The sequence below is a fragment of the Saccoglossus kowalevskii genome, chromosome 10 (genome assembly GCF_978046115.1).
Source record: "Saccoglossus kowalevskii chromosome 10, keSacKowa6.1, whole genome shotgun sequence".
NCBI classification, from domain to species: Eukaryota; Metazoa; Hemichordata; class Enteropneusta; family Harrimaniidae; genus Saccoglossus; species Saccoglossus kowalevskii.
This window is the reverse complement of record NC_140650.1, coordinates 2,706,450-2,734,240: the sequence shown is the minus strand read 5'-3', so window position 1 is coordinate 2,734,240 and position 27,791 is coordinate 2,706,450. Positions and strand designations below refer to the sequence as shown.

Genomic DNA, 27,791 nt, shown 5'->3' with positions numbered 1-27,791 from the left:
GAATTCAAAATCCGCTCCGATGCTATCACGAAAGGTGCGGTTATGGTCAAGAAAATCTTACCTCTACCGATTCCACCGATGGCGGACGCCCCACGTTTCTCGATCGGTTTGTCTACACTGCCGAAAAAGGACACTTTTGCGACTTCAGCAATGCTACCATGGTCTCCCCGACTGACACAGGGCGCTGCTATAACACAACGCGTGATCGGAGGAGGCAAATGGGATCGTGAAGTTACCGAGAAAACCGCTACAGCCACCAAGGACGACTTCTTGGGGACTAACCGGGACGATTGGAGCAGACGCTACCAAAAAGTCATACCGCCCGCTGATGAGTGGAAAACACCGGTCGGTACCGACGCCAGCCTGCACGAACGACCTCTCGGCGTACAACCACCAGAACTGGAGCCATGCGTCCGGGAAATGGTCGCCGAAGGAAGTATAACGAAACATCCACTCGGCAAACCACAAGTTTACATCCCGTATTGCCTGTCCCAGTCAACGCTATGTAGATTGGAAAACAACGTTTGGGACACTTCTCTTGCATTAAGCCATAGAGAATTTTTCACTACTACTACACAAATTCAGTTAGCGAAATTCAAAACAGGCAACATCACCAAGGATGAACTGTTTAGCACATTAGAGCCGCTGTTGGTCGCGACTAACGTCGTCGACGCTGACATAATACAGAGTCACCTCCAGTTACGAGCGACTATTCAACACTCTCGCCGTGCAGCAGTTTGGTCCGCTATGCTAAAGACAGCCGCCAACGCTGAAATCAAGAACGAATTGGCGACGATCGATTTCAGAGGGACCAAATTATTCGACGGAAAACTCTGCGCTGTGAATTCTAAGTTGAATGAGAAAGCAGCGGCAAAAGTTAACCGTGTGATTATCGAAGGCGCCTTTAAAGCCAAGCAAGCCGCTAATAACAAACAGAGCATCGCGACCAAGGCGAAGCCAGTTAACCAAGCTACTACGGGTCAGCCCAAGGGAAACGCAAAGGCAAACCCGAATCAGGCAAAAGGAAAAAGTGAAAACCAGCAGCGACAGAATAAACAATTCTCGAAACAGACTGGTAACACTAAAAAGTCTTCCTGACTATACGTCAGCAAATATGGTAATGTATCAAAACAAGGTGCGATTAAACATGTCAAATATTACTCAAGTCTCCGAGTATTTTTGTCAAACAAATCAAACCACAGATCCCCTTACACATATACCACTTGCATTAAACGATTCGGTTCAGTGCCCAGGTCGGCGGGAACCAAGTCGTGCAAAACATCGTGCATTAAGCGATTTTGTTCAGTGCCCAGGATGGCGGGAACTCAATCGTGCACAACAAAAACACGGTCGGCCGCACCTCAGGTCGGTGGGCGATCGTATAAACAAACAACCGGCCGAATGCGTGGACCTAGGGAGAATGACGCATCGACCGGTGAAAAAACAGAAACCCGTAAGGCAGAGTCCCTACTCCCCTCCAGGTTGGAAAATAAGGGGGGGAAGGACGTTAAACGGGGATATAACGCCGCATTCACTCCAGGGGGAAATGGAGAAATCGGCGATGTCAATGTATACCGCCACAAGCGACCGAGGGTTGGTGAGTCCCTCGACGCCGGTGGCACTGCGTCTGCAGAAATGTATTCCCCGGTGGAAAGAAACTATAAACGATTTGTATGTGATATCGATAATAACACACGGGTATCGAATACCGTTGATAAAAGAACCGAAATGCAAAAAAAGAACATGTATTTCGGGGAAACCGGGCTCTACTCAGTCAACAATACTGAAAGAAAGCGTGGAAATACTACTCGAAAAAAAGGTAATTCAGCGGGTACAAAACCCGAAAAATTCTTTCATCTCGAGGTTATTTCCCGTCAAGAAATCCAACGGTGGGTACAGGCTGGTGCTGGATTTAAAGGAGTTGAACAAATTTGTGAAGAAAGAAACGTTCAAAATGTTAACTCCGGCACTAGTGAGAGCGTCAATTCAAAAAGGGGACTGGATGACGTCCCTCGACTTGACCGACGCTTACCTGCACATACCAATACACACAGAAAGCAGGCGCTTGTTACGATTCGTGGTGAACGGTGTAACGTATCAGTACACCGTCCTACCTTTCGGCCTGACGTCAGCCCCACTTCTGTTTACAAAAGTTCTACGCACAGTGGTGGCGTTACTGCACAAGAACGCAGCAGACGTCAACCCCTACTTAGACGACTGGCTGATAAAAAGTCAAAATCGGAACCTGATTTGTCAATCAACCGAGCGGACTGTCAGTCTACTGTTAAAGCTAGGTTTTCTGATAAATATGGAAAAATCAGAATTAATACCGACGCAGAAAATAGTCTTTCTGGGCATGGAACTGGATGCGGAGAAAGGCATGATCCGACCAGCCCAGCACAGAATCGACAATGTACAAAAAATGATACAATCATTTCTAAAACAAAAACAAGCCACACTACGCCAGGTAATGCGACTAGTGGGGATGTTAACTTCGATGAGGGGCTTAGTACCGAGAGCGGCGCTACAGTCCAGACCGATCCAACGCCTAGTGTTAGACGCACAGTTAAAAATGCGACTATCAAAGGACGGGATAAAATACGAAAAACCGGTACTGTTCACACCGGCCTTTCTGGAATCACTTCCGTGGTGGGGCAACCTCAAGAACCTCACGGCGGGGATTCCCATGGACAAGGCGAAACCGACAGTAACGTTGGTGACGGACGCATCCATGACGGGCTGGGGAGGGCACTGCATGGACGGGATTGCACACGGTCAGTGGAACGAAAAACAAAGGAAATTTCACATAAACCGACTGGAAATGCTAGCGGTGCAGTTCACCCTGCAATCCTTCAAAAAAGCGGTAAAAAACCGGGCCGTGTTAATAAGATCCGACAATCAGACTGTAGTAGCTTACCTCAACAAGGAAGGGGGAACGAAATCACAGTCGTTAAACGACCATGCTGTAGCAGTGCTAAAGTGGTGTGCACAAAACAAAGTCGAGCTGATGTGCAAACATATACCGGGAGTCCAAAACGGTGTAGCGGACTCGCTATCCCGGGGGAAACCCTACGACGACACAGAATGGGAGCTGTCACAGACGGCAGTAAACCTAGTGTTCGACATGTTGGGGGAACCCCAGGTAGATCTGTTTGCAACACCGGAAAACAAAAAACGTCCCGTTTTTGTGACGCGTTATCCGGACAAACAGTCACTGACGTGGGACGCACTTCAGATGGAGTGGGGCGGAATGTTCAGTTACGCATTCCCACCATTTCCATTGATCCACCGAACGTTACAAAAACTGGAACAATCGGAGAACTCGCACATGATTCTAGTGGCACCGAACTGGCCGTCTCAGACTTGGTTTCCGTTACTGCTGTCTCTGCTAACGGACCATCCGAGAAGCCTGCCACAAGAAATCACGTTGACACAACCCGGCGGTTATACACCAACCAACCCGGAGCTGTACCAACTTCACGTGTGGAAACTATCCAGCAATTTAGAATTGCGCAAGGGTTTTCAAGCCAAGTGTCGCAAACAACGACGGCCGGGCTTAGGGATTCCTCAAATGGATTGTATCAATACCACTGGGAAAAATTTCGTAATTGGTGTCTTGCAGGGGATATACATCCACTCTATCCCTCTTTGCCCCAAGTAGCGGAGTTTTTTTCTTATTTGATCAACGAAAAAAAGTTGAAACCGGGGACAGTAGAAAACTATAAATCGGCGATCAACTCTGTACTCAAACTAAGCCTAGACAAAAACATTTCGGATGACCCGACAATCTTCGATCTGTTCAAGGGCTTTATTACACAGGCGGGCCCCATTGAGAGGTACAAAGCACCTGCATGGAGCTTGTCAGTAGTCCTTGAAGCGCTACGACAATTCCCATACGAACCGAAGGAATTGGCGTCACTACAGGACTGGACGAAAAAGACTGTTTTTCTACTAGCACTCGCTTCAGGGAGGCGAGTTAGCGAAATACACGCTCTGTCATTTGAAGACAATTTTACGGTGTTTTATCCCGATAAAGCGATTTTAATGACATCAGTAAAATTCAGGGGAAAAAATCAGAAACTGCACGAGACGGCGACTCCGATCGTTATCCCGGCACTGAGCAATATTTCCAATGAAAAACAAGACAGAATTCTTTGTCCGGTACGTGCGCTAGCTTATTATAAGAAACGTACTTCCGGGGTCAGAAGGGGTCAAAGGTCGATGTTCGTTTGTTACCAAAAAGGTAAACAAAGCTCAGCGGCGTCGAAATTCACGTTAGCGAGATGGGTAAAAGAGACAGTTTACCACGCTTATAGTGATAAGTATTTGAGCACAGAGGCAGGCAAAGTCACTGCCAAGATGCATGACTTAAGAGGCATAGGTAATACACTGGCATTTGCTAGCGGAGCTTCTTTAGCCCAGGTGCTAGCAGCCGGGTCCTGGAAAACTAGCAACACTTTTCTCTCTTATTACCTGAAAGACCTAGCGGCCGAGTCACAGGGCCTACACTCGTTAGGCTACCTAGTGACAGGCCAAGTTGTAACGAAACAATAGGGCATGTAACTTTCCGCAACTGCAAGAATTATTCAGTTAGCGGGAGTTATACAGTTGGGGGGATGGAATTTTTTCAATTCCATAATCAGGTGGGGTAGTATTTATCTGCCAAGAGATATTCTCTGGTAATCTGTCCCATTTGTTTATGAAATTAAAATTTCATTAACCAAAGGGGTTAGTATGCAATACTCTGTAATAAACTTTTAAAACTAGCGCCGAAGGCGCATATTAGTTTTTATGTTTATATAAGAGATTGCATACTTACCTTCCCACCCAAAACCACCCCAGATAAATAGCTACGAATCAATATCGTGGTCAAAAAGATCTGGAAGTATGCAAATCAGATGACAGGGGAAGGACGCCCCCTACGGGAGCTATCCACTGTTATTTCGATTTTATTTAACCAGTATTATATGATAATTGGCAATTATCCCATTTGTTTATGAAATTAAAATTTCATTAACCAAAGGTAAGTATGCAATCTCTTATATAAACATAAAAACTAATATGCGCCTTCGGCGCTAGTTTTAAAAATTCATTATACATCATGTCATAGATAGACAGATATATTGGTTTGACGATCCTATTCAAAATGGCCAAATGGTGGCCTTTTTTGTGCTAAAAAATCATCAAATATCAAGCATTTCTGGCATTTATGGATGGATTTCGTTCAAACTTGGTACATATATTGAACATTACAGGTTCCTGATGCACATCATTTATTTTTCAGATCGGATTCAAAATGGCTGTCTTAAATTTGATAACTAACGGGGACTGTGCCATGCATGGCTTGTTATTTTTATAGTGACCCATGAAGCACCACAATATGACGTTCACGTGTGATTTCGTATGCAAAATGAGTAAGGACAGAGTACATTTTGTTGTGATATTGCTCGACCAAGTTTGGCCGTGACTGCGTCCCGGGCCAAATTGATATATTCAATAAAAATGCACATTTACGCATTCTTGCGTTTGACTAGACCGGCATAGTTTGGAATTTTTTTTGTTTGTCAAAAAATAGACAATAACCTGTGGCTGCGAAAGAAATCTTGAGCAGTTTCACAATTCGTATTTCTCTGCCTGATGTCTGTGAACGACCTATCAATCAAATTCAAAATTGCATGGAAACCTAGATGATACTTTGTAGCAAGTTCCAGTATAAATGTAAACAATGTCACTGTTGTTGTTCTTTCGGCATTGCGCATCCTAGCCAAAATAAAAAAAAACATGATCACTGGCATGGGCACGAACACTTGAATATGTGACACGAAACTACCGGTAACCATTTCCAATAAGATAAATAAATATTACGACCCGGTGATCGATCCATGACACTCTTACCTGTGAGGTTATGGAAGATAAAAAGTGATCGCTCAGATACGAGAGATTTACTCCACGCAACGTAATTTATGTCTGTGAATATATTTATTGAACATTGCAGCATAGACCGTATCACTTTAGAATGAACTGTGAATACTAGTATACCCGACTTAAATTCGGACTCCAACAAGCTGCCTCTTCACCAGGAACGAATTGTTTATTTCACTTTACACGGCTCATGGAGCTATAATAATTTTAGCTCCATGCACAGCTCAAATCAGTAACTATACACATAAACAAAAGATTAATAGGACTATCTACATTTAATGAACGATTGACAGTTGCTGTCATTGAATAATCAGTCAAATTTGAATACTAAGCTCCGCCCAGCCCATGGGTAGTAAATTATGTATTCGCCAATAACAGTTTGATGACAATTGTTTGCCTAATTTTTTAAAGGTGGAGTTAGTCTGTCTCTTCACTAACAGTCACACATTGTTAACACCTGAAAGTGTGAATAATTTCCTGTCATAATTTCAGACAGCCATGGTAAATATTTTATTTTACGTCAGTAAAAATATGTGGTCACGCCTGTAAAAGGGAATTCAATAGAAGGCTTCAAAAGTAGTCACACCTTGCAGAGGTGTTAAATTTGCCACAATGGACATGAAAACTACAATGGTTGTTACTGTTGTAGTTCGGACACAGAGTTAATTAGCACACATTTCCGAGATAAACCATAAACACGAGTTGATAGTAAATGTGAAGAAATAAAGTACATGTTGTGTGACAAATTCCTCTATCCCTGTCGTGGACAAGAAGTTTGTTTAACCGCAACCCGGATTGAAAAAAAAAATGTCTGACGTTGCTTGACCGGGATAGAGGGGTGTGTTTTAGTTGTCAGAGGTTTAGGGGTAAATAGAAGTACAAGCACGAACACTTCAACCTAACCATTTTAACTTGTATAAATAAAATTAGAGACGGACACAGAATATAAACCAGTAGTAATATGTTTCGTTAAAATGAGAATGGGCATATCAGCGTTGAAATAATCAAAGAAGTGTACATTGTAGTTATCATCGGTAAAAACACGTTAACTTGCTAAACAGGAACTCGTGCGACCCAACGTTCAACAAACGCAATCTCGTTCGTTGCTCAGTGGTGCCAAGAACTAGATAGAGCTAAAGGGAAATGAACAGCTGTCTCCCAGGTTGCCAGGACACCGACTTTTTTGGGCACCGCCAGCCAATGGTAGCTGTGGTTCCACGCACCTCTGTTGATACTTAGTACTAAGGAACGCAAATTGCGGAACTTTTCTCTAAACTATGACATACTCCCACTCACCCATGGAGCCAAAAAATCTTTTTTTTTTAGCTCCATGACTCACCCCAACCTAACATTGACAAATATAGAAACACTTGCAACTCAAATACGATCGTTATGGATGGCTACAGATCATTGTTACTATTCGTGAACTGGCTAATTTGGTGAATTTTGCGCCTGTTTTTCTGGATGATATCTGGTTTGTTAACGATTACGTCAACTGCCATAAACAACACAGTTACTAAATATTCCGAGCTTCATGTTTCAGAATACACTACATCATAATACAGTCTTGTATGTCGTCAAACTATTCTCTAAATGGGGTATTTATATCGTTGTCACGTTTTCTTTAGTGTCTTAATTTTCTCATACGCTAACAAATCTGTCAACAATTTGTCCATTCCTGAATTCATGGTGAAAAGAGTAGAATACAATTTCGGATGTCAGAGGGTTGTCCAATCAGACTGCACGAATTGACTGGTCTCAGACACAGTCTCATTTCCGGTCAGAGTGGCATCCGAGAGTCTCTAAATCAGTCTCAAACACGGTCTCAAATGGCATGTTCCTCTGTGGGAGAGTCTCAAAAGTGGTCTCAAATGCCTTTTAGAGGGTACCGTACATACCTCCACCCAGTGGTGTCTGCAGTGTCACCCAGTGGTGTCTGCGGTATTACCCAGTGGTGTCTGCGGTGTCACCCAGTAATATCTGCAGTGTCAACCAGTAATGTCTGCAGTGTCACCCAGTGGTGTCTACTATATAAGTTTATCAAAAAGATATATTTTAGGTTCTCTAGTAGCTAGGTTGCCATAGTGACAGCTGTAACTAGCAAAATTGCAACCAAAAATCAATAGTGATACACACTGATAAAGAGAACAAAACTATCCCAATGAAGGCATGGATGTATGCTCAGTAACCTAGCAACCAGAGAAATTACCTAGTCTATGTTTATATGTATTTGTTTATAGTATTTGCTCTTTTGTGATAAAAGTGCACTTTAACCTAATGTGGCATTTACTCCTTTACAGCTGGGTCATTAAATTATGACTTATTTGTACTATAGACAAACCATTTTACCTTAACGCATACTTTACTAATAGAAGAAATACACAATTTATGCTCAAAAACTGTAGATAATGTATTGAACGATTGAATTTTTTTTTAATAGATTAGACGCCGATTGCCTGAACAAGATGCCAGTAACCCAGAATTGTTATTCCAAAAAGAGGTGAGTGTTTATATTTAGTCCCCGCTCGGACGCAGTCCGAAAACGGGGACTTATGTTTTGACCTCCATGTGTCTGTGCGTGCGTGTGTGTGTGCGTGCGTGTGTGCGTGCATCCGGACCTGTATCTTAGAAATGCCTGGACCAATCACAATCAAACTTCACACATACATCATACATGATATCATACATATGCACATCATTTTGTTTTACAATCTGATTCAAGATGGCCGAATGACAACCATTTTTGTGCTAAAAAATCATAAAAATCAAGCATTTCTCGGCTGTTTACAGATGGATTTTGTTCAAACTTGGTGTATACATTAGACATTATGGGACCTTGATGCAAATAATTTTGTTTTTCAGATTAGATTCATTATACATCATGTTATATATATACATGTATTCAAAATGGCTGATTTTGAATGCTGTTCCAGAGCAATATCTCTCAATATGGACAAGTACTTGTTTGACGATCAGATACAAATTTCAATCATTTTAATGTTAAAAAATCATATTCCTGACATGGTTATATTCCAGCTATATTACTATAAACAAAACTATATATCTTAAATTTGATAACTAACAGGGACTGTGCCATGCATGGCTTGTTTACTATTAATCAAGTTTCGTCTGTCCCTTTTTTAAGGCGTTTGCGAGATATACTGATTAAAACCTGATGCAAACACGTCATTTATTGACTAAGTTAATTACCGGTAATGTCTTTACTACAATAAATCCTATCATGCATTGCTGTTTGAATTTTGCTTTAGATGTGTGCTAAACACAACTACCAGTATCTAAGGAGATACATAATTGACATCTTATAATTCTTCATGAAACAACTTGAGTGTGGGATGCATATCTTAATGGAAAATGCTTTGCATCAAATCTTGATTTTGTAATATACCGGTAGTCCAGTTTTAGACAGGAAATTCTTTGGTGATTCAGTAACTTGATGACACCCTCAGATGCTGAAAGTCAATCACAGCTGAAGCTGCAAAACTGCTTGGTGATGTTTGGCTATTGACAAGACTGATATCTTGCAAGTCCCGTAGCTGTTGTATTTATTACAGTACACATACTTAACATGTCAAAAATCTTAAACAAATTTTTGCTTACGATGCAGCTTGTTGGTGAATGCAATGCAAGATCACAGTTGACCTATATGTGTATTGCATTTCAGCAGCATTGAGTATATCCTCACATTATTGTGCTCATTTCTGCAGGTCAAAGAGTCATTAAAGGACTGTTTAGATCACTACGACAAAATAGTTTTGGTAATGAAGGAAATTGCATCAAGCATAATGGAAGACGCATCTGCTCTACAAGGTAAATTATGTAATTTATATATTAACAGATTGTATAGCTTGCTTTATTATAGTAATTTACCATTGCAGTCCTCATGTCTTTACAATCTCATTCACATTGAAGGTGTCTATAATTTTAGGGGTTGACCATTATACCTTAGAGGTCAGGGATTTTTGAGAAGATAAAATCTTCAAAGAAAGTTTTGAAAACAAAATTCTGCAGGAAATATTACAGAATGAAACTCACATTTAGTAAAGGAAACAAAAATTTCTTTCCACAAACATCAATCTAAAAAAGAAAGTTTTTCTACCATCTCCCCTACAAGAATTTGAACATAAACATGGTTTTTAGTAATCAATAAAATCTCTCAATCTTCCATGTCTTTGTTGGTAGACAGCCTGTGCTCAGTCACAGTCAACCCGACTGGGTTTCAAAGAGATGCAACCATGTTTATGCAGAATAAATTATGTAAGAAAGCTCCCTCACTGGCCTATATTCTTTTAGGTCAGTGATTCAGATGCTCACCGGATATCAGCAATTAATTTTCTGGTACAAAATGTTTCATTGTTGCACGGCAAAGGACCAGATTGTCAACTGTTGAATTTACTGTTTTACACCCAAAATATAGGAAATATAGATATGTCTTATGGTGCTAGTTGCCATTTTGGACAAAATGTTCTAGGCTAACTTAAAGACAATTGTAGTCGTTAAAAATCAAATTCCCTTAAGGTTTGATCTTTGGAACCAGTGTTGTTGCTTTTATTTATGTTAAAGGGGAAGTCAAGCTAAACAACATAATGCTTTCTAAAGAAAGATTTCCACAAATGTAGGAGAATGCAATTCACAGTTTTTAGTATCGTTCGGACGCAGTCCGAAAACGGGGACTTATGTTTTGACCTCCGTGTGTCCGTGCGTGCGTCTGTGTGTGCGTCCGGACCTGTATCTTAGGAATGCCTGGACCAATCACAATCAAACTTCACACATACATCATACATGATTATACATATGCACATCAATTTGTTTGACAATCTGATCCAAGATGGTCGAATGGCGGCCATTTTTGTGCTAAAAATCATCAAAATTAAGCATTTCTCGGCTGTTTACAGATGGATTTTGTTCAAACCTGGTATATACGTTGGACATTATTGGACCTTGATGCACATCATTTTGTTTTACAATCTGATTCAAGATGGCCGAATGGTGGGCATTTCTGTGCTAAAAAATCCTGAAAATCAACCATTTCTCGGCTGTTTACAGATGGATTTTGTTCAAACTTGGTATATACATTAGACATTATGGGACCTTGATGCAAATAATTTTGTTTTTCAGATAAGATTCAAAATGGCCGACTGGCGACCATTTTGTATTAATGAATGTGGTTCTCATGCCATATTCTGACTTGCTTTCACTGATTATGTTCAAATTTTAAATATTCATTATACATCATGTCATAGATAGACAGATATACTGGTTTGACGATCCTATTCAAAATGGCCAAATGGTGGCCTTTTTTGTGCTAAACAATCATCAAATATCAAGCATTTCTGGCATTTATGGATGGATTTCGTTCAAACTTGGTACATATATTAGACATTACAGGTTCCTGATGCACATCATTTATTTTTCAGATCGGATTCAAAATGGCTGACTGGTGGCCATTTTGTTTTAATGAATGGGCTTCTAGACCCATATCTTCGACTTGTTTTGACTGATAATATTTTCAAATTTTAATAATTCATTATACATCATGTCATAGATAAACAGATATATTGGTTTGACTATCCTATTCAAAATGGCCGAATGGTGGTCATTTTTGTGCTAAAAAATCATCAAATATTAAGCATTTATGGGTGGATTTCGTTCAAACTTGGTACATACATTAGACATTACAGGTTCCTGATGCTCGTCATTTTATTTTTCAGATTGGATTCAAAATGCCTGACTGGCGGCCATTTTGTTTTAATGATTGGGCTTCTAGAGCCATATCTCTTAAATGCTTTGACTTATTATATTTAAATTTTATATATTTGTTATACATCATGTTATATTATATACATGTAATCAAAATGGCTGATTTTGAATGCTGTTCCAGAGCAATATCTCTCAATATGGACTTGTTCTTGTTTGACGATCAGATACAACTGTCAATCATTTTAATGTTAAAAAATCATATTCCTGTCATGGTTATATTCCAGCAATATTACTATAAAAAAAACTATATCTTAAATTTGATAACTAACGGGGACTGTGCCATGCATGGCTTGTTTTATATCACTTTTCATTCTTCAGATATTCAACTTTTCATCAGTATTAATATATTCCTCCATCTTTATTTTCTAGCAAAGGGTTGTAGGTAAAGTGCGACATCATATCCACAGTTGTGAAAAATTGAGAAAATGTATTCATCTATAACGTGAGAAATAGTGATGCAATTTTTTTCATATTGTCAGTGTGCATATTACTCATGTATATAATGTTACAATAATGTTACAAATACACATAAAGATATTGCCAAAAATGTAAAAACAATAAAAATCATTATTTTAGATGTTCAAAGTAGAATTACACTTTTTTGTCCCTTTTCTGTGGTCAACTGGTTATATATCACCCATATAGCCTACTCACATTGATAATTTGTATACAATATAAGGAAATTTGGTAGAAAAACACAAAAATTAATATTTACAGTTTTGTTGTCATGACAACTATTTTTATATGTATGTTTGGCACCGGAACATGCATACTACCATGTTCTAAATTTTCAGCTAATTTGAAGTTCAACTTTTGAAGTTATGGATGAAATTATTTTTTCAATTTTTGACAACTGGATATGAAGTCGTACTTTACCCATACTCCTTTGCTGAAGAATCAATATGGTGGACTACATAAATGAATGAAAAGTTAAATATCTAGAGAATGAAATGTGATTTGAAAAAGCTGTAAATTGCATGTTCTTACATTTGCCGAGCTCTTTCATCTGGGAGTATTATTTTGTTAGACATGACTTTTTCTTTAATGATATGTTGAGGCTTTAGGCAATTCAAACAAATTTGTTGTTTTAAGTAGAATTTGATGCTTTGTGCCAAAAGCATCTTTTTAACCATTTTTAATATTATTGCGATATTTTGATTTATAATGTGAACACGACTCTACCTAAAATGCAGGTACTACAAAACATGGTGGATCATATTTGGGGGGGGGGGGCAAAGTGTAGAAAGAAAACTAATAAAGAAAAATGTGGATTTTTTAAAGCAATATAAATTCTTGATATGTTGTGGTGTGACAGGGATCATAAAATAAATGACTAAAAGCCAAACTTGTTCCCATGAAAAAACACTCACCTTGTGATTTTTATTAGAATAATTATCAACGCGCAAGTAATAGAGGTTCATAATTCAAAAACAATGTCAAGTACCCTTATGTAATATGCTTCTTTTTTTTTTTGGTAATGTGAAGTACAATATTAGTAGCCCTTAAATAGGCCACAGCTGGTAAATCATAAGGACATTAGCTTTCATTTAGGAGAGCAAATAAAATATTTCTAAATGGTATATTCCCACTGCCCATTGCCATATTTGACTTCAAGTAAAGCCTGGTTAATTAACTTTGACTCATAATATGAGTTTTATGAGTTCCTGTAGGAAGTCCAAGTATTCTAAAATAAATAGAATCCCATATGTTTCCTGGCCTGTATCCTCTGGGATGGTCAAGTTCCTCTCATTAAACGGCCAACGCCCACACATGGACTTGGAACTTAACCCTGTTTAGGTTTGAAAAATATCATGACACCTAAGTTTATTTCTCAAAATGTCAAACCATCAACTAAAATGAATAATTTTGTCTGCTTTTAGGAATTTGCTGTTCCAAAAGTGTGTAAGCTGTGATCATTCTTAATCTATGTTGTAGATATTTTATTATACATACATGATTTATTACTTCTAGACCTTACCAGTGGTAGCAGTCCAGCAGCTGACAAGAAATGCCAAGGTTTGTGATCACAGTCACACTGAAGACCACACTTATGCAGATGTTTTTTTTTTGTTTCCTTGCACGATAGATGCATGTGTTTTATAAATTACTAATAATGAAATCTCTCTGTCTTTACAGATCTGTTTTAATTACTTACTAATTTTATTTATTTAATTACAATGTATCTCTCTTTAGTTCCTTGTCATTCTGTAATCATGACTACTGTAGTATCATCTCCACTCATCAGTAAGAGCAAACAAGCTGGTCTTTCTTATTGCACTGATGATTAAATTCATAGTAACTATATATCATTTATACTCACTTTTTATTGCTTCATAACTACCATTAATATTAACATCTTTTAATTGTCAGTGTTAGGTTTATCATCAAATTTTATTTCTGCATCTCTGCTCTCTCTACCTCTACTCTCATGTTAACATTCCTCATTGCAAACTCTCTCTAACTCTACACATGTTAACAATCATCATTGCTAACTCTCTCTAACTCTACTCTCATGATAACATCCCTCTTTGCAAACTCTCTCTCCAACTCTACTCATGCTAAAATTCCTCATTGCAAACTCTCTCTCTAACTCTACTTATGCTAACATTCCTCATTGCAAACTCTCTCTAGCTCTACTCTCAATCTAACATCCCTCTTTGCAAACTCTCTCTCCAACTCTACTCATGCTAAAATTCCTCATTGCAAACTCTCTCTCTAACTCTACTTATGCTAACATTCTTCATTGCAAACTCTCTCTCTAACTCTACTCTCATGATAACATCCCTCTTTGCAAACTCTCTCTCCAACTCTACTCATGCTAAAATTCCTCATTGCAAACTCTCTAGCTCTACTCTCAATCTAAAATTCCTCATTGCAAACTAACTCTCTAACTCTACTTATGATAACATTCCTCATTGCAAACTCTCTAACTCTACTTATGCTAACATTCCTCATTGCAAACTCTCTCTAACTCTACTCTCATGATAACATCCCTCTTTGCAAACTCTCTCTCCAACTCTACTCATGCTAAAATTCCTCATTGCAAACTCTCTCTCTAACTCTACTTATGCTAACATTCCTCATTGCAAACTCTCTAGCTCTACTCTCAATCTAACATTCCTCTTTGCAAACTCTCTCTCTAACTCTACTCATGCTAACATTCCTCAATGCAAACTCTCTCTCTAACTCTACTTATGATAACATTCCTCATTGCAAACTCTCTAACTTTACTCATGCTAACATTCCTCATTGCAAACTCTCTCTCCAACTCTACTCATGCTAACATTCCTCATTGCAAACTCTCTCTAACTCTACTTATGTTGACTTTCCTCATTGCAAACTCTCTCTCCAACTCTACTCATGTTGACTTTCCTCATTGCAAACTCTCTCTCTAACTCTACTTATGTTGACTTTCCTCATTTCAAACTCTCTCTCCAACTCTACTCATGTTGACTTTCCTCATTGCAAACTCTCTCTCTCAATTTTATACCTTTCAACCATCTTCTCTCCCATTGCATGCATTTGTCTTCCGTGTAATATTCAATCTTTCCATTTTGCTCTCTACTATTCTGATGTTTTCATCCAACTGTCTGTTCACTGTTGCACACCAAGTACTTACCTAGACACTAACCTCAATATAGTACTTATATTTTTCTATTGATTTATGTATTGTACTTGTGATATTGCTTTGCATGTGACCTTGTAATATTTTAATTTTTACTAAACAGTTGCATCAGATAATTATCATGACAAATCTCTATTTCTGTTAATAATGCTGAGATATCTGAGTGTACTTGTCATCATTGAGTCAAATAAGAATGTTTCTAGCTATGTACAGCTGTATGATGCTATACAGTTAAAGGTGGTGAGCATGGAAATCTTCAAATGGCAATGTATGTTTTTATGACTGACTTACTGCTCATCTTATCCTGTTGCTGTCTCCACACATACATAAATATGTGGATTCTATTGCCATGGTTACATACATACTGTTTCCACAGATATAGTTCTACTGTTTTGCTTGGTTTCACTGATATACTGTATTGCTTAAACAAATTTTAGCTCTGCTTTTAATTTTCTATTATTATGTTCAACTCTCAATTTTTTGAGGAGAGAGAAAAAAAATGATATTACCAACTTTGTCTTGAAATGTATTTTGACATTGAGTATTTGATTCTTTTGGTGGGCCACTGTCAGCTTTATCATTAATAATCAAGTTTTGTCACTTTTTGTAAAAGATTATCGGTATATTGTCATCATCTTCTTGAAAACTAACAGATATTAACGCTTTGATACTTAAAATGTAGGAATGATTGTAACCTCAACAGTGCATTCACCATGACAACAGCTATATAAACTGCTCCTTTGCAAATAAACTTTATCAATAATCTACAGAGCTATGTTGACCATAATGTTGTTATTTAAGCAATAATGCATTCTTTGATGACTTTACACACAGCCTGTTGAGATTTCATTAAGTGGGCTCCAGAACTAGTATTTTATCATTTGAGATGCAGCAAAAAAGTGGCATTAAGTGGGTCCCAGAACTAGTATTTTATCATTTGAGGTGCAGCACAGAATCAGCTTGAATTGTAACCTGTCTTCATTGTAATTGTGTTCATTACAGATATCATTATGTGCTGAACATCTCAAATGAATATGCATTTATTTTATTGCCCATCATAGTGCTCTCTTTTCTTTGATGCATACAACTTGAGTTTGAGACAAGATTGTGTCCATTTCAGATCATGAAGGAATAAACATAAAGAAATTTGATGAGATAGCATGCAATGCGTCATCTTCAGTGTATGGAAGGGAAGATAAAGGACCATACCAAAGTATAAGGTATGTTAGTACACAGATCAGTTAGTGTTCTACACTGGGCAAAGGATGATTTACTGCTCTATTATTGATATCACTAATATATGTGCAACTGTAAATTGTTGTTAATATGTAAAAATGTACCATAAAACATGTCTTTTTAGTTAGCTTGTTGTTTTTAGCTAATCTGTTATTTTACTAATTTAAAATGTCGCTACTTTAGAGTAAAGTATATTCTCACAATGAGATTGTTGACAATTCAGTCAAACTCAGAGTAAAAATAATGCATAAAGGCAAAACCACTAAAATGGTATGTAGCTACATTTATGTTTCAATGTGTTCTACAGTATAATGTTGTTTGTGAAATGTGTTATTTTTAAATAACAATAAATATCTGATTATGTGGTTTCTAACTTTTCAAATCATACCAACATATTGAATTATGGTTATCACCCTTGTTGGGTTTGATTTGTGATAATGACAGTCAGTTTACAAAACAATAAATCCAACTAAAATAAGAATTCTTGTCTTGCCTATAGAGGGTCATGCAGTAAGCTGGTGACAGTTGTCAATAAGATATGCCTGGCAATACAGGAAGGAGAATATGATGGCAAGGCTAATGTAGATCCAAAGGTAAAATTTATAATTGTCTTCATACTTACCTGACATTATGTTCATCATTTATCTGAATATCAATTTTTTTTTTTTTTTTAATCTTTGTTATGCCATCTGACAGGTCTTGTCATTGTTGTATGTCAAATTGTTGGGACCTAATTTCCGAAGTTGAAATGTAGTACCTATTTTCAAAGCCAAATTTGATAAAATTCTTTTATCATAAGAAATATTACAGGGAATATTGAAGGCACCAGGGAAAATTCATTGAGCATCAATGTTCAAACCCTGAGAATACTAGATATACATTTGTAGTTACTGACAGTACATATACATGTATAGTACATTTGTGCCACCAAAATCACATTCCATGTTTGTGACCATGTGACAGCACTGTGTGTTTCCTATCATAATGGAATTATAGAAATTCAATGCAATATCCTGTCATCAACCAGAGACAGTTATTAGCTCTTAGTACACAAGTGATTTGTTACTGTCACTTGCTACATTTTAACTGAACTCTTTTTATTTATTCTTAACATACTTAGCATGTGAATCCTGTTTCTAAACGTGCATCCAAAGTAAAAGCCGAGATTTGTGATATGGAAGGTCTTGGACTTAAACTTGAAGCAAAAGACACAGATATTAAAGAACTTAGAAAGCATCTCAAACTAAAAGTAAGAAAGCAGTTTCAGCTTTAAGTTTGTACCACATTATAGGGTGCATTTTGTACAAGGTGGATATCCCATGATTGAATTCAATATAAAATTTATTGAATGAGTATAGTTTCCATTTGTTGCATGCCTTTGGCTGGAATGTGTAAAACCATAGACCTTAGAAAGAGAGGGACAGGCAACTACAGTGTTTCTTTTGTTTTAACCTGGATTATAATCCTTCAAATAATCTCACAATCCTATTAACGAATAAACAACCATCTGTTTATTTGCACTGTCGTCAGCACTCGTGAAATCGCGCAAAACGGGTGAGTTTCCCTGCGTGACTACAGAAGCGGCGGTCATGAATATTCTAATTGTATGTTAATGAGTTTTCCACTGTTTCGAAACAGTTTAGAAAAATAAGAATTTCGACAGATGTTTTATTTTTAAAAAATCGGGCGAAATTACAGCAATCTAAAACAAACCAGGTCAGCCATTTCCGGTGTAAGCCGACTTTCACACGTTTTCAAACGGTTTAGAAAAATTCTGAATTTCGACTTTTGTAAAGAAAGTCATCAAATTCAAATACCCTAATTATTTGGAGAATTGCAAGACTCAAGTAAAAAACGCAGTAATTTGAACAACATATGTTTTATTTTTGAGAAAACGGGCTAAAATAAAGCGATCAAAAAAAATCTAGACAAGTCCTGGCTGTCCAGACGGCCGTTCAGACAGTTCAATAATTTCAGAATTATGACTTCAAAATATAGACTAGGAAAACTAAAATATGCGATTATCCTTAAAAATAGTATGATTTAAGTGAAAATACGATAATGCAAACAACAACTGTTTTTATTTTCCTGAAAACGGGCAAAAATGTGGCAGTCACTGGATAAGTAGTAGTCAACCATTTGTCACCACACATAAAATCAGTCGAGTAGTTAATTTATACTGATGAAAAAACGAATTGTAACTCTACATATATTAAGTGTTACCTAATAACTAGTGCAAAAAAATGGATCTTGTATTGAAATCTAGTAAAAATTTGATGTAATAAGTACAAGCACTGAAAGACGTGTTGCAAACTGTGCGACCGATTGATTGTGAGTGACGTCATACGACTTGCTTAGCTGGGTTGTTTGTTTATAACTGTAGTAACCCACGTTGCGCCCTGGATGTCATGAAATCCTTTGTTTTATAATCTAGTTGCCTGTCCCTCTCTTTCTAAGGTAAAACCAACCATTTTCTTGAGAAGTGTATGAATTTGTTTTAATATAATACTACCATTACAGCAAGAAGAATTAAGTGAAGGAAATGTGAGATTAGGTTTGGTTGAGAAGAAGTTGGAAAATGCCAGCAGAGAGGCAGATGACAGGGTGGAGAAGGTACAGAAGAGACTACAGGAACTCCAACAAGTATCTAAAAAGAAAGAAAGGTAATAAGCAAGATCAGAATAATTACTTTGTAATGGTTTTAACAGGTGACATCATGGAATTGAAGCTTGAGAACAACACCCTATGTATTATGTGAAACAATTTCATCTAAGAAGTGATCTAGGAAATACTTTAACACCAAGTTCAAATGAACTTTAACCTCTTAAAGTTAGACTGATCCATTTTTCTTGTACATACACTGTAGGCATCTTAAATCTTTGGTAACCTTATCAGCAGGTCAGGTCAGCTGGTCAACATTATCTACATAGCATAATCATGCAGTGCACCAAATTGATAGATTTTTAGTCCCTGTTTGGACACAGCCCAAAAATGGGCACTTCTTTCTTTCACCTCTGTCAGGAGGTATATACAGGTTTCTCAAAAGCACATATGAGTTGTGCAGGCATGTTGAAGCCACAAAAGTGATGTATGTGTGTGGTGGATCTGTATGTATGTGCTGAGGGCACACACAAGTCAAGTCTGTATGTGTAGGAACCATATTATGGTTCAAAATAAATATACCAGTTACATAAATTACAAAATGTATCAGTTGTGAGTGATGATATTTACCATAAATTACAAAATGTATCAGTTGTGAGTGATGATATTTACCGTAAATTACAAAATGTATTAGTTGCGAGTGATGATATTTACTGTAAATTACAAAATGTATCAGTTGCGAGTGATGATATTTACCGTAAATTACAAAATGTATTAGTTGTGAGTGATATTTACTGTAAATTACAAAATATATCAGTTGTGAGAAATGATAGTTACTGTAAATTAGAAAATATATCAGTTGTGAGAAATGATAGTTACTGTAAAATAGAAAATGTATCAGTTGTGAGTGATAATAGTTACCATAAATTACAAAATGTATCAATTGTGAGTGATGATAGTTACTGTTAATTACAAAATGTATCAATTGTGAGTGATAATAGTTACCATAAATTACAAAATGTATCAATTGTGAGTGATATTTACCATAAATTACAAAATGTATCAGTTGTGAGTGATAATAGTTACCATAAATTACAAAATGTATCAATTGTGAGTGATATTTGCCATAAATTACAAAATGTATCAGTTGTGAATGATAATAGTTACCGTAATTACAAAATGTATCAGTTGTGAGTGATGATATTTACTGTGAATTACAAAATGTATCAATTGTGAGTGATGATATTTACCGTAAATTACAAAATGTATCAGTTGTGAGTGATGATATTTACTGTGAATTACAAAATGTATCAGTTGTGAGAAATGATAGTTGCCGTAAATTACAAAATGTATCAGTTGCGAGTGATGATATTTACCGTAAATTACAAAATGTATCAGTTGTGAGTGATGATATTTACTGTGAATTACAAAATGTATCAGTTGTGAGAAATGATTGTTGCCGTAAATTACAAAATGTATCAGTTGTGAGTGATGATATTTACTGTGAATTACAAAATATATCAGTTGTGAGTGATGATATTTACTGTGAATTACAAAAGGTATCAGTTGTGAGTGATAAAAAATGTATGATATTTACTGTAGATTATTAATGTTGTGGGTGATATAATTGTATCAGCTTGTTTGGAAGTTTTGTATTGTAGTAGAAAACACAAGGCAATGACATTGGACTTATTTATTAAAGTGTTATAATGTGTGTCTGAATGTCAGTATTGAGAGTGTAAAAGATGTCAGCAATACATGCCAAATAATAAAAACGTTGTGAGTAACATATTTGTCAATGTTTGAAGTGGGAACAATGTAATGCACAAAATAATAAACATTTGACTGGAGAAGACTTTATTTACTGTGCTGTTATCATGATCATCATCATAATATTCTATTAGCTTTATGTTTTGTCTTATACTTCATTCATTTGATTTGACAGAGTTGCAAAGCCAGAACAGTTGCTTGGTGGACTATGCCACAGCTGTGATTTATGTTTACCATATTTACCTGCAAATCAGTGATGACATTTCATTTCACACAATTATTTACAAAACATGAATTTGTATTTTGAGGCGTCAACTGTCCCATATTCAATGACATACCTGCATCTCCCAATAGGTTTATAGCACTTGGGTATCATATTTGAAAAACAATGTCATTGTTCCCATTTATATAAGACATTCATGTATTTTTCAGAGAATTTGATGAGACATTGGATCACATGCAAGGTGACATTGACGCATTGGAACGTGAAAAGAGTGAACTGAAAACTAGGCTGAATACATTATCTAAGAAAACTTTATTGGAAGGTCTGAGTCGCAGCCAAGGTCAGCCATCTGGAATTGCTGCAGTCGTAGCTGGAACTGCATCTGCACCTGGTATGTTGTTGATTGTTAATTAGGATGGAAGGGTCTTTGTTGATTGTCCTGCTGTATGTGAGTCCATTTATTCAACAAAGCTTTCATGTGCACCAGCAGTGAAGGTATGGATGGATGGCTAAATGTGATTTGACTTTCATCTTTCAGGAATGTCTGGTGGTCAGGGTACACAGGTTGTCATACAGGACTCTCCTATGTTAGTAGAACAGTTGGATGTATTGCGAAATGCTGTCAGACATCTGAAGAGAGAAAATACCAGATTAAGATCTTCACAAACAAAGGTAAGATTCGATGGGAAGCACAATTTGACTTGAGTTCAATTGGTAAAATAGTTCTCCATTTGTTGACTGAATTCAAATTTTACCTTATTCTCTGACGAATGGTGTCTCAAAAATGTTAAGAATTCTCAAGTTAATGTATATGAAATATTTCTCTAAAAAATTTAGATTTTGTTCCTATTCATAGAGTTGTTCTCAACAAATTTGAAGAGGAAATAAATCAAACTATAACTATCCTATGAGCCTATAGTGCAAACTTCGCAATCGTGAATCTATATCATACATGCTGCTCATGTAAATTTGTATTTGTATAATTTCACATACCATTCTTACAGGCTGTATTTACGCTAGATCCATTAATACTTCCAAAGAAACCAACTGGATTAGCCAGTCCGACTGGTTTTGTAGAGTTGGATTCTGAGACAGCTCAGCCATCACAGTTACTCTCATTGGTTAGAAGAACAAATCAAGTACAAAAGGTATGTTATAAACATGCAAATCATTTCGGTGATCTCATTCTGACAAATAGTGACACAAAAAATGGGTGCTTAATTAATAACCACCCAGTATGATAAGACATATTCAGACAAAGGTCTTCCATGCTTATACTAGCATATATAATACACGGTAGTAAAACTCATAGTTGAAATTAATCAAAGTAAATATATACTATGTAAGTGAATCAACATTAACACATGGCAATAAATTGTTTGGCTACACATCACAGTGTGTCTCCACTTAGCAGCCAGTGAAATGCAAAAGCTATGTTAACACATTAGCTGTGTGTCTTAGAAGAGAGTGGTACATACACCTGTGTCATAGAAGTGTGTGTGTATCTTGTATAATTTTATGATATACACCCTTACATATTGTGTTTAATAGGAATTAGAAGATGTATGTGCTTGTCCTAGTGTTGTTGATATAACTAGACGTAAACCTGGACAGTTACCAGCAGTTACAACAGCCACTCCAAAGAATCAGCTTTTGAACAATATCACCAAGGTGCATGATCTCAATAATTATGTTACACAAGTAAGTATTAGATTTTGTGATATTTCTTATACCATCAGTGGTTTAGACAATATTTGGTTGAGTAACAGCTTTTACATGTTAAAAAAATCCAGTATTTTAATATTCAAAACACCTGCAGTCATAAGATAGTGAAAGGTGCTTGTATTGAAATGATTGTGTGTCTGGCTGAAAAATAATCTTTTATAATTATCACCACAATTCATAGCACCTACTTAGGGGAGAGTAGGAAATCAAACGGGCGGTGTATCGCGGTCATTACCGCAGTGGTGGTGGGTGCTCGCCGGTCGAACGCATTTTATTCAAATTAATGCATAGATTCCATGACGCCTGCTAACCACGTTCGTCTGCGGTAGGCTCGCACAGCAATTCACACTTATTGTCAAGACCATTTATGAACACAAAGAACTGGAAAATTAAAAGGATCACAAAGTTCCAATGAAAAATTAAACCAATTTTGCTGAGCCAAAAGCTTGGAAACTAGTCTATAATAGTTGACATTATTTTAGTTGCCTGAGCCTTGGAATAAAATCACAAAACGGTCCAGAAAGACGTAGAGATCAACATAATATAAAATATGATCACATTATTTTGTGAATATATATCATGCATGGTCTCAGAAAATGTTTAGAAAGATTAATGTTTCGTGTAGACCAAATATAATCACGCATAAGTATAAATTCAAAGTGTTTTAATACATTGGTGAGAGGTCGCATTTTACGTGAACAAGAACATTAAGAAGGAAAAGCAAGCCAACGGGGTGTATCATGGACTTGGTACAACATGCGCTGCGACAATTAAGTGATCGTCGACATCATTTTGGGGCACAATTGAACTTCAAGTACTTTGCGAAACTTGCTACGCGGTGATGCTGACATCAAGCGTGTTTGACCGAAGTTTGACCCTAAGTCACGCACTGAACTGGCGTTACCTTAGCAGCCCTTTTCTTTCTTGGTATGCGTACTGTAATAATAACACAACTTGTATCCAACTCTGTATCGGCTTTGAATATTTCAACATTGTTTACTTAGTGTGCTGCTTTTCTTATAACGCAAATATGTTTACAGTGTTGCATGGGCTCTAAATATTTCAACTTTGCAATGTATTGCTTTTATAATAATTACACAAACTAAGTTATTTTTATTGACTCCCATGTGCGAAGCACATAATGGGAGTCTTTGCAGTTAGTGTGTCTGTGTGTGTGTATGTGTGTCCGACTGTTCCACTGCTATCTCAAGAACCATACATCGATTTTTGATGAAACTTGGTGCATAGATGCTCTGGGCCAATGCGCAGATTTGATTAGGTTTTGGTAAAAATTCATGCTCGTTAATTACCTAATTTGCATGATAATTAGCTGATTTTTAGCTGTTCTATGACTGTTCCACTGATATCTAAAGAACCACTCATTGGATTTTGATGAAACTTGGTACATAGATGCTCTGAACATATGCGCAAATTGGATTAGTTTTTGGTAAAAATCCGTGCATATTAATTACCTAATTTTCATGATAATTAGCTGATTTATAGCTGTTCCATGATTGTTCCACTGATATCTGAACAACCACTCATTGGATTTTGATGAAGCTTTGTACATACATGCTCTGAACTAATGCTAGGTTTTGATTAGTTTTTGGTAATAATCCGTGGATACTAATTACCTAATTTGCATAATGATTAGTCAATTTTCGTTTTTTTCACTGATATCTCAAGTACTAATCATCACATTTCAATGAAACTTGGTACATAGATGTCATATGACACTGCACAGACCTGATAGTTTTTATGGTAATATCAGTACATATTAATTACCTAATTTGCATAATTAATTAATTTTCAGCATTTGATATAAGTACTAATCATCACATTTCAATGAAACTTGGTACATAGATGTCATATGACACTGCACAGACCTGATAGTTTTTATGGTAATATCAGTACATATTAATTACCTAATTTGCATAATTAATTAACTTTCAGCATTTGATATAAGTAGTGAGCATTACATTTCAATGAAACTTGGTACTTACATACTCAAGGACTATGCAGAGATTGATTGTTGCCGATAAATATTTGTGCATATTAATAACCTAATAATTAGTTAATTTTCAGCTTTTCCACGGGAATCTCAAGTACTAATCATCGCATTTCAATGAAACTTGGTACATAGATCCTTTAGGACTATGCAGAGACCTGATTAGTTTTAGGGCAAATAATTGTGCATATTAATTAACTAATTTGCATAATTAATTTTCAGCTTTTCTACTGATATCTAAGGTACTAATCATCACATTTCAATGAATCTAGAATTATGCAGACCCAATTAGTTTCCGGTAAATATTTGTGCATATTAATCACCTAATTTGCATAATTAACCAACTTTCACACTGATATCTCAGGTACTGAACATCACATATCAATGAATGTACATGGATGCTGTAGGACAATAGACAGACCTGGATAATCGTTGGGACACTAACCCGGGCTATTGGGTCTGTGAATATTTCAATATTACTGACTTGATAATGCGTTGTATTCGTAATTATTACGCAAATATAAACATGGGCGCATTTAAATCATTGAAAAAGATAGTCAGGTCCCGGAGTCAGGTGTCTAACGAAAGTCAAGAAAATATTTAGCTCCGCTGTCGACTTTGTCGAGCGGAGCTTATCATATGAGTGATTGTCCTTCGTGTCAATGTTTTACTTTTTCGACTTCTTCTTGAAAACTTGGTGTATATGTATCTTGGGTAGACCTCTCTTAGGTTTGTTCATTTTGTAATGATATCTTTAATTCTCTAATTTTGGTGAATATTTTTGTCATTTTTGGTAAAAAAAGTGATATTTTCGACTTCTGGTTAAAAACCACAAGTCCAATTGCTTTGATATTACATATATAGGTACTACATGTTGACCTCTCTCAGATTTGTTCATTTTGTAATGATATCTTTAATTCTCTAATTTTGGTGAATATTTTTGGTGAAAAAAGTGATATTTTCGACTTCTGGTTAAAAACCGCAAGTCCAATTGCTTTGATATTACATATATAGGTACTACATGTTGACCTCTCTCAGATTTGTTCATTTTGTAATGATATCTTTAATTTTCTAATTTTGGTGAATATTTTTAGCTCCGCTGTCGACTTTGTTGAGCGGAGCTTATCATATGAATGATTGTCCGGCGTCCGTGTCCATGTTTTACTTTTTCGACTTCTTCTTGAAAACTACAAGCCTGAATGCTTTGATACTTGGTGTATATGTACCTTGGGTAGACCTTTCTCAGATTTGTTCATTTCATGATCATATCTTCAATTCTCTAATTTTAGTGAGTATTTTTGTCATTTTTGGTAAAAAGTGATATTTTTGACTTCTTGTTAAAAACGACAAGTCCAATTACTTTGATATTACATATATAGGTACTACATGTGGACTTCTCTCAGATTTGTTCATTTTGTAATGATATCTTTAATTCTCTAATTTTGGTGAATATTTTTGTCATTTTTGGTAAAAAGTGATATTTTCGGCTTCTTATTAAAAACCACAAGTCCAATTGCTTTGATATTACATATATAGGTATTACATGTGGACCACTCTCAAATTTGTTCATTTCATGATGATATCTTTAATTTTTCTAATTTTGGTAAATATTTTTGTCATTTTTGGTAAAAAGTGATATTTTCAACTTCTTGTTAAAACCCGCAAGTCCAATTGCTTTGATATTACATATATAGGTACTACATGTGGACCTCTCTCAGATTTGTTCATTTTGTAATGATATATTTAATTCTCTAATTTTGGTGAATATTTTTGTCATTTTTGGTAAAAAGTGATATTTTCGACTTCTTATTAAAAACCACAAGTCCAATTGCTTTGATATTACATACATAGGTACTACATGTGGACCACTCTCAAATTTGTTCATTTCATGATGATATCTTCAATTCTCTAATTTTGATGAATATTTTTGTCATTTTTGGTAAAAAGTGATATTTTCTTCTTGTTAAAAACCACAATCATTTATGGTGAAAAATGATATTTTTGAATTCTTGTTGAAACCAGCAAGTCCCATTGCATTGATACTATACACATTGTTAATTTTCTAATGATATCTTTTGTTCTTTAATTGAAATGTGCATTGCTAACAGCGGAGCTATCTCAGCCGAGAGGCTGCTTGTTGTCATTTTTGGTAAAAAAAGTGATATTTTCGACTTCTGGTTAAAAACCGCAAGTCCAATTGCTTTGATATTACATATATAGGTACTACATGTTGACCTCTCTCAGATTTGTTCATTTTGTAATGATATCTTTAATTCTCTAATTTTGGTGAATATTTTTGTCATTTTTGTAAAAAAGTGATATTTTCGACTTCTGGTGAAAAACCGCAAGTCCAATTGCTTTGATACTACATATATAGGTACTACATGTTGACCTCTCTCAGATTTGTTCATTTTGTAATGATATCTTTAATTCTCTAATTTTGGTGAATATTTTTGTGATTTTTGGTAAAAAGTGATATTTTCAACTTCTTGTTAAAAACCGCAAGTCCAATTGCTTTGATATTACATATATAGGTACTACATGTACATGTGGACCTCTCTCAGATTTGTTCATTTTGTAATGATATCTTTAATTCTCTAATCTTGGTGAATATTTTTGTAATTTTTGGTAAAAAGTGATATTTTTGAATTCTTGTTGAAAACTGCAAGTCTCATTGCTTGATACTATACATATTGTTCATTTTCTAATGATATCTTCTTAGTCTAGGTGATTGGTGCAAAATACAGCTTGAATTGCTCAGTAAATGATAAAAGCATGAAACTTGGCACAATTATACTTGAGCCTATACTGAATATTTTCAAAGGTGGAGCCCATAGATACACCATGTTTCTTAGCAACGATTGCCAAGGAAACCGATTGATCCTCGCAACGAGCCGTGTAAG

At 36.2% G+C, this 27,791-nt stretch overlaps 1 protein-coding gene across 3 annotated transcripts in view; it reads left to right on the top strand.

The window, feature by feature from the left end:
* The window catches only part of LOC100373853 (dynactin subunit 1-like), a 105,013-nt gene that overhangs the window by 68,254 nt on the left and 8,968 nt on the right, over positions 1-27,791 (top strand). For 2 of the 3 annotated variants that reach the window (XM_085504151.1, XM_085504150.1), the window contains 11 exons: positions 8,363-8,422; positions 9,648-9,750; positions 13,672-13,716; positions 16,446-16,545; positions 17,061-17,154; positions 17,682-17,810; positions 19,082-19,224; positions 21,365-21,546; positions 21,694-21,827; positions 22,160-22,303; positions 22,707-22,856. In XM_085504151.1, coding sequence (XP_085360277.1) covers positions 8,363-8,422; positions 9,648-9,750; positions 13,672-13,716; positions 16,446-16,545; positions 17,061-17,154; positions 17,682-17,810; positions 19,082-19,224; positions 21,365-21,546; positions 21,694-21,827; positions 22,160-22,303; positions 22,707-22,856 — 1,284 coding nt within the window. The remainder of the gene's footprint in view (positions 1-8,362; positions 8,423-9,647; positions 9,751-13,671; positions 13,717-16,445; positions 16,546-17,060; positions 17,155-17,681; positions 17,811-19,081; positions 19,225-21,364; positions 21,547-21,693; positions 21,828-22,159; positions 22,304-22,706; positions 22,857-27,791) is intronic. The other variant, XM_085504152.1, reaches the window with a different exon arrangement.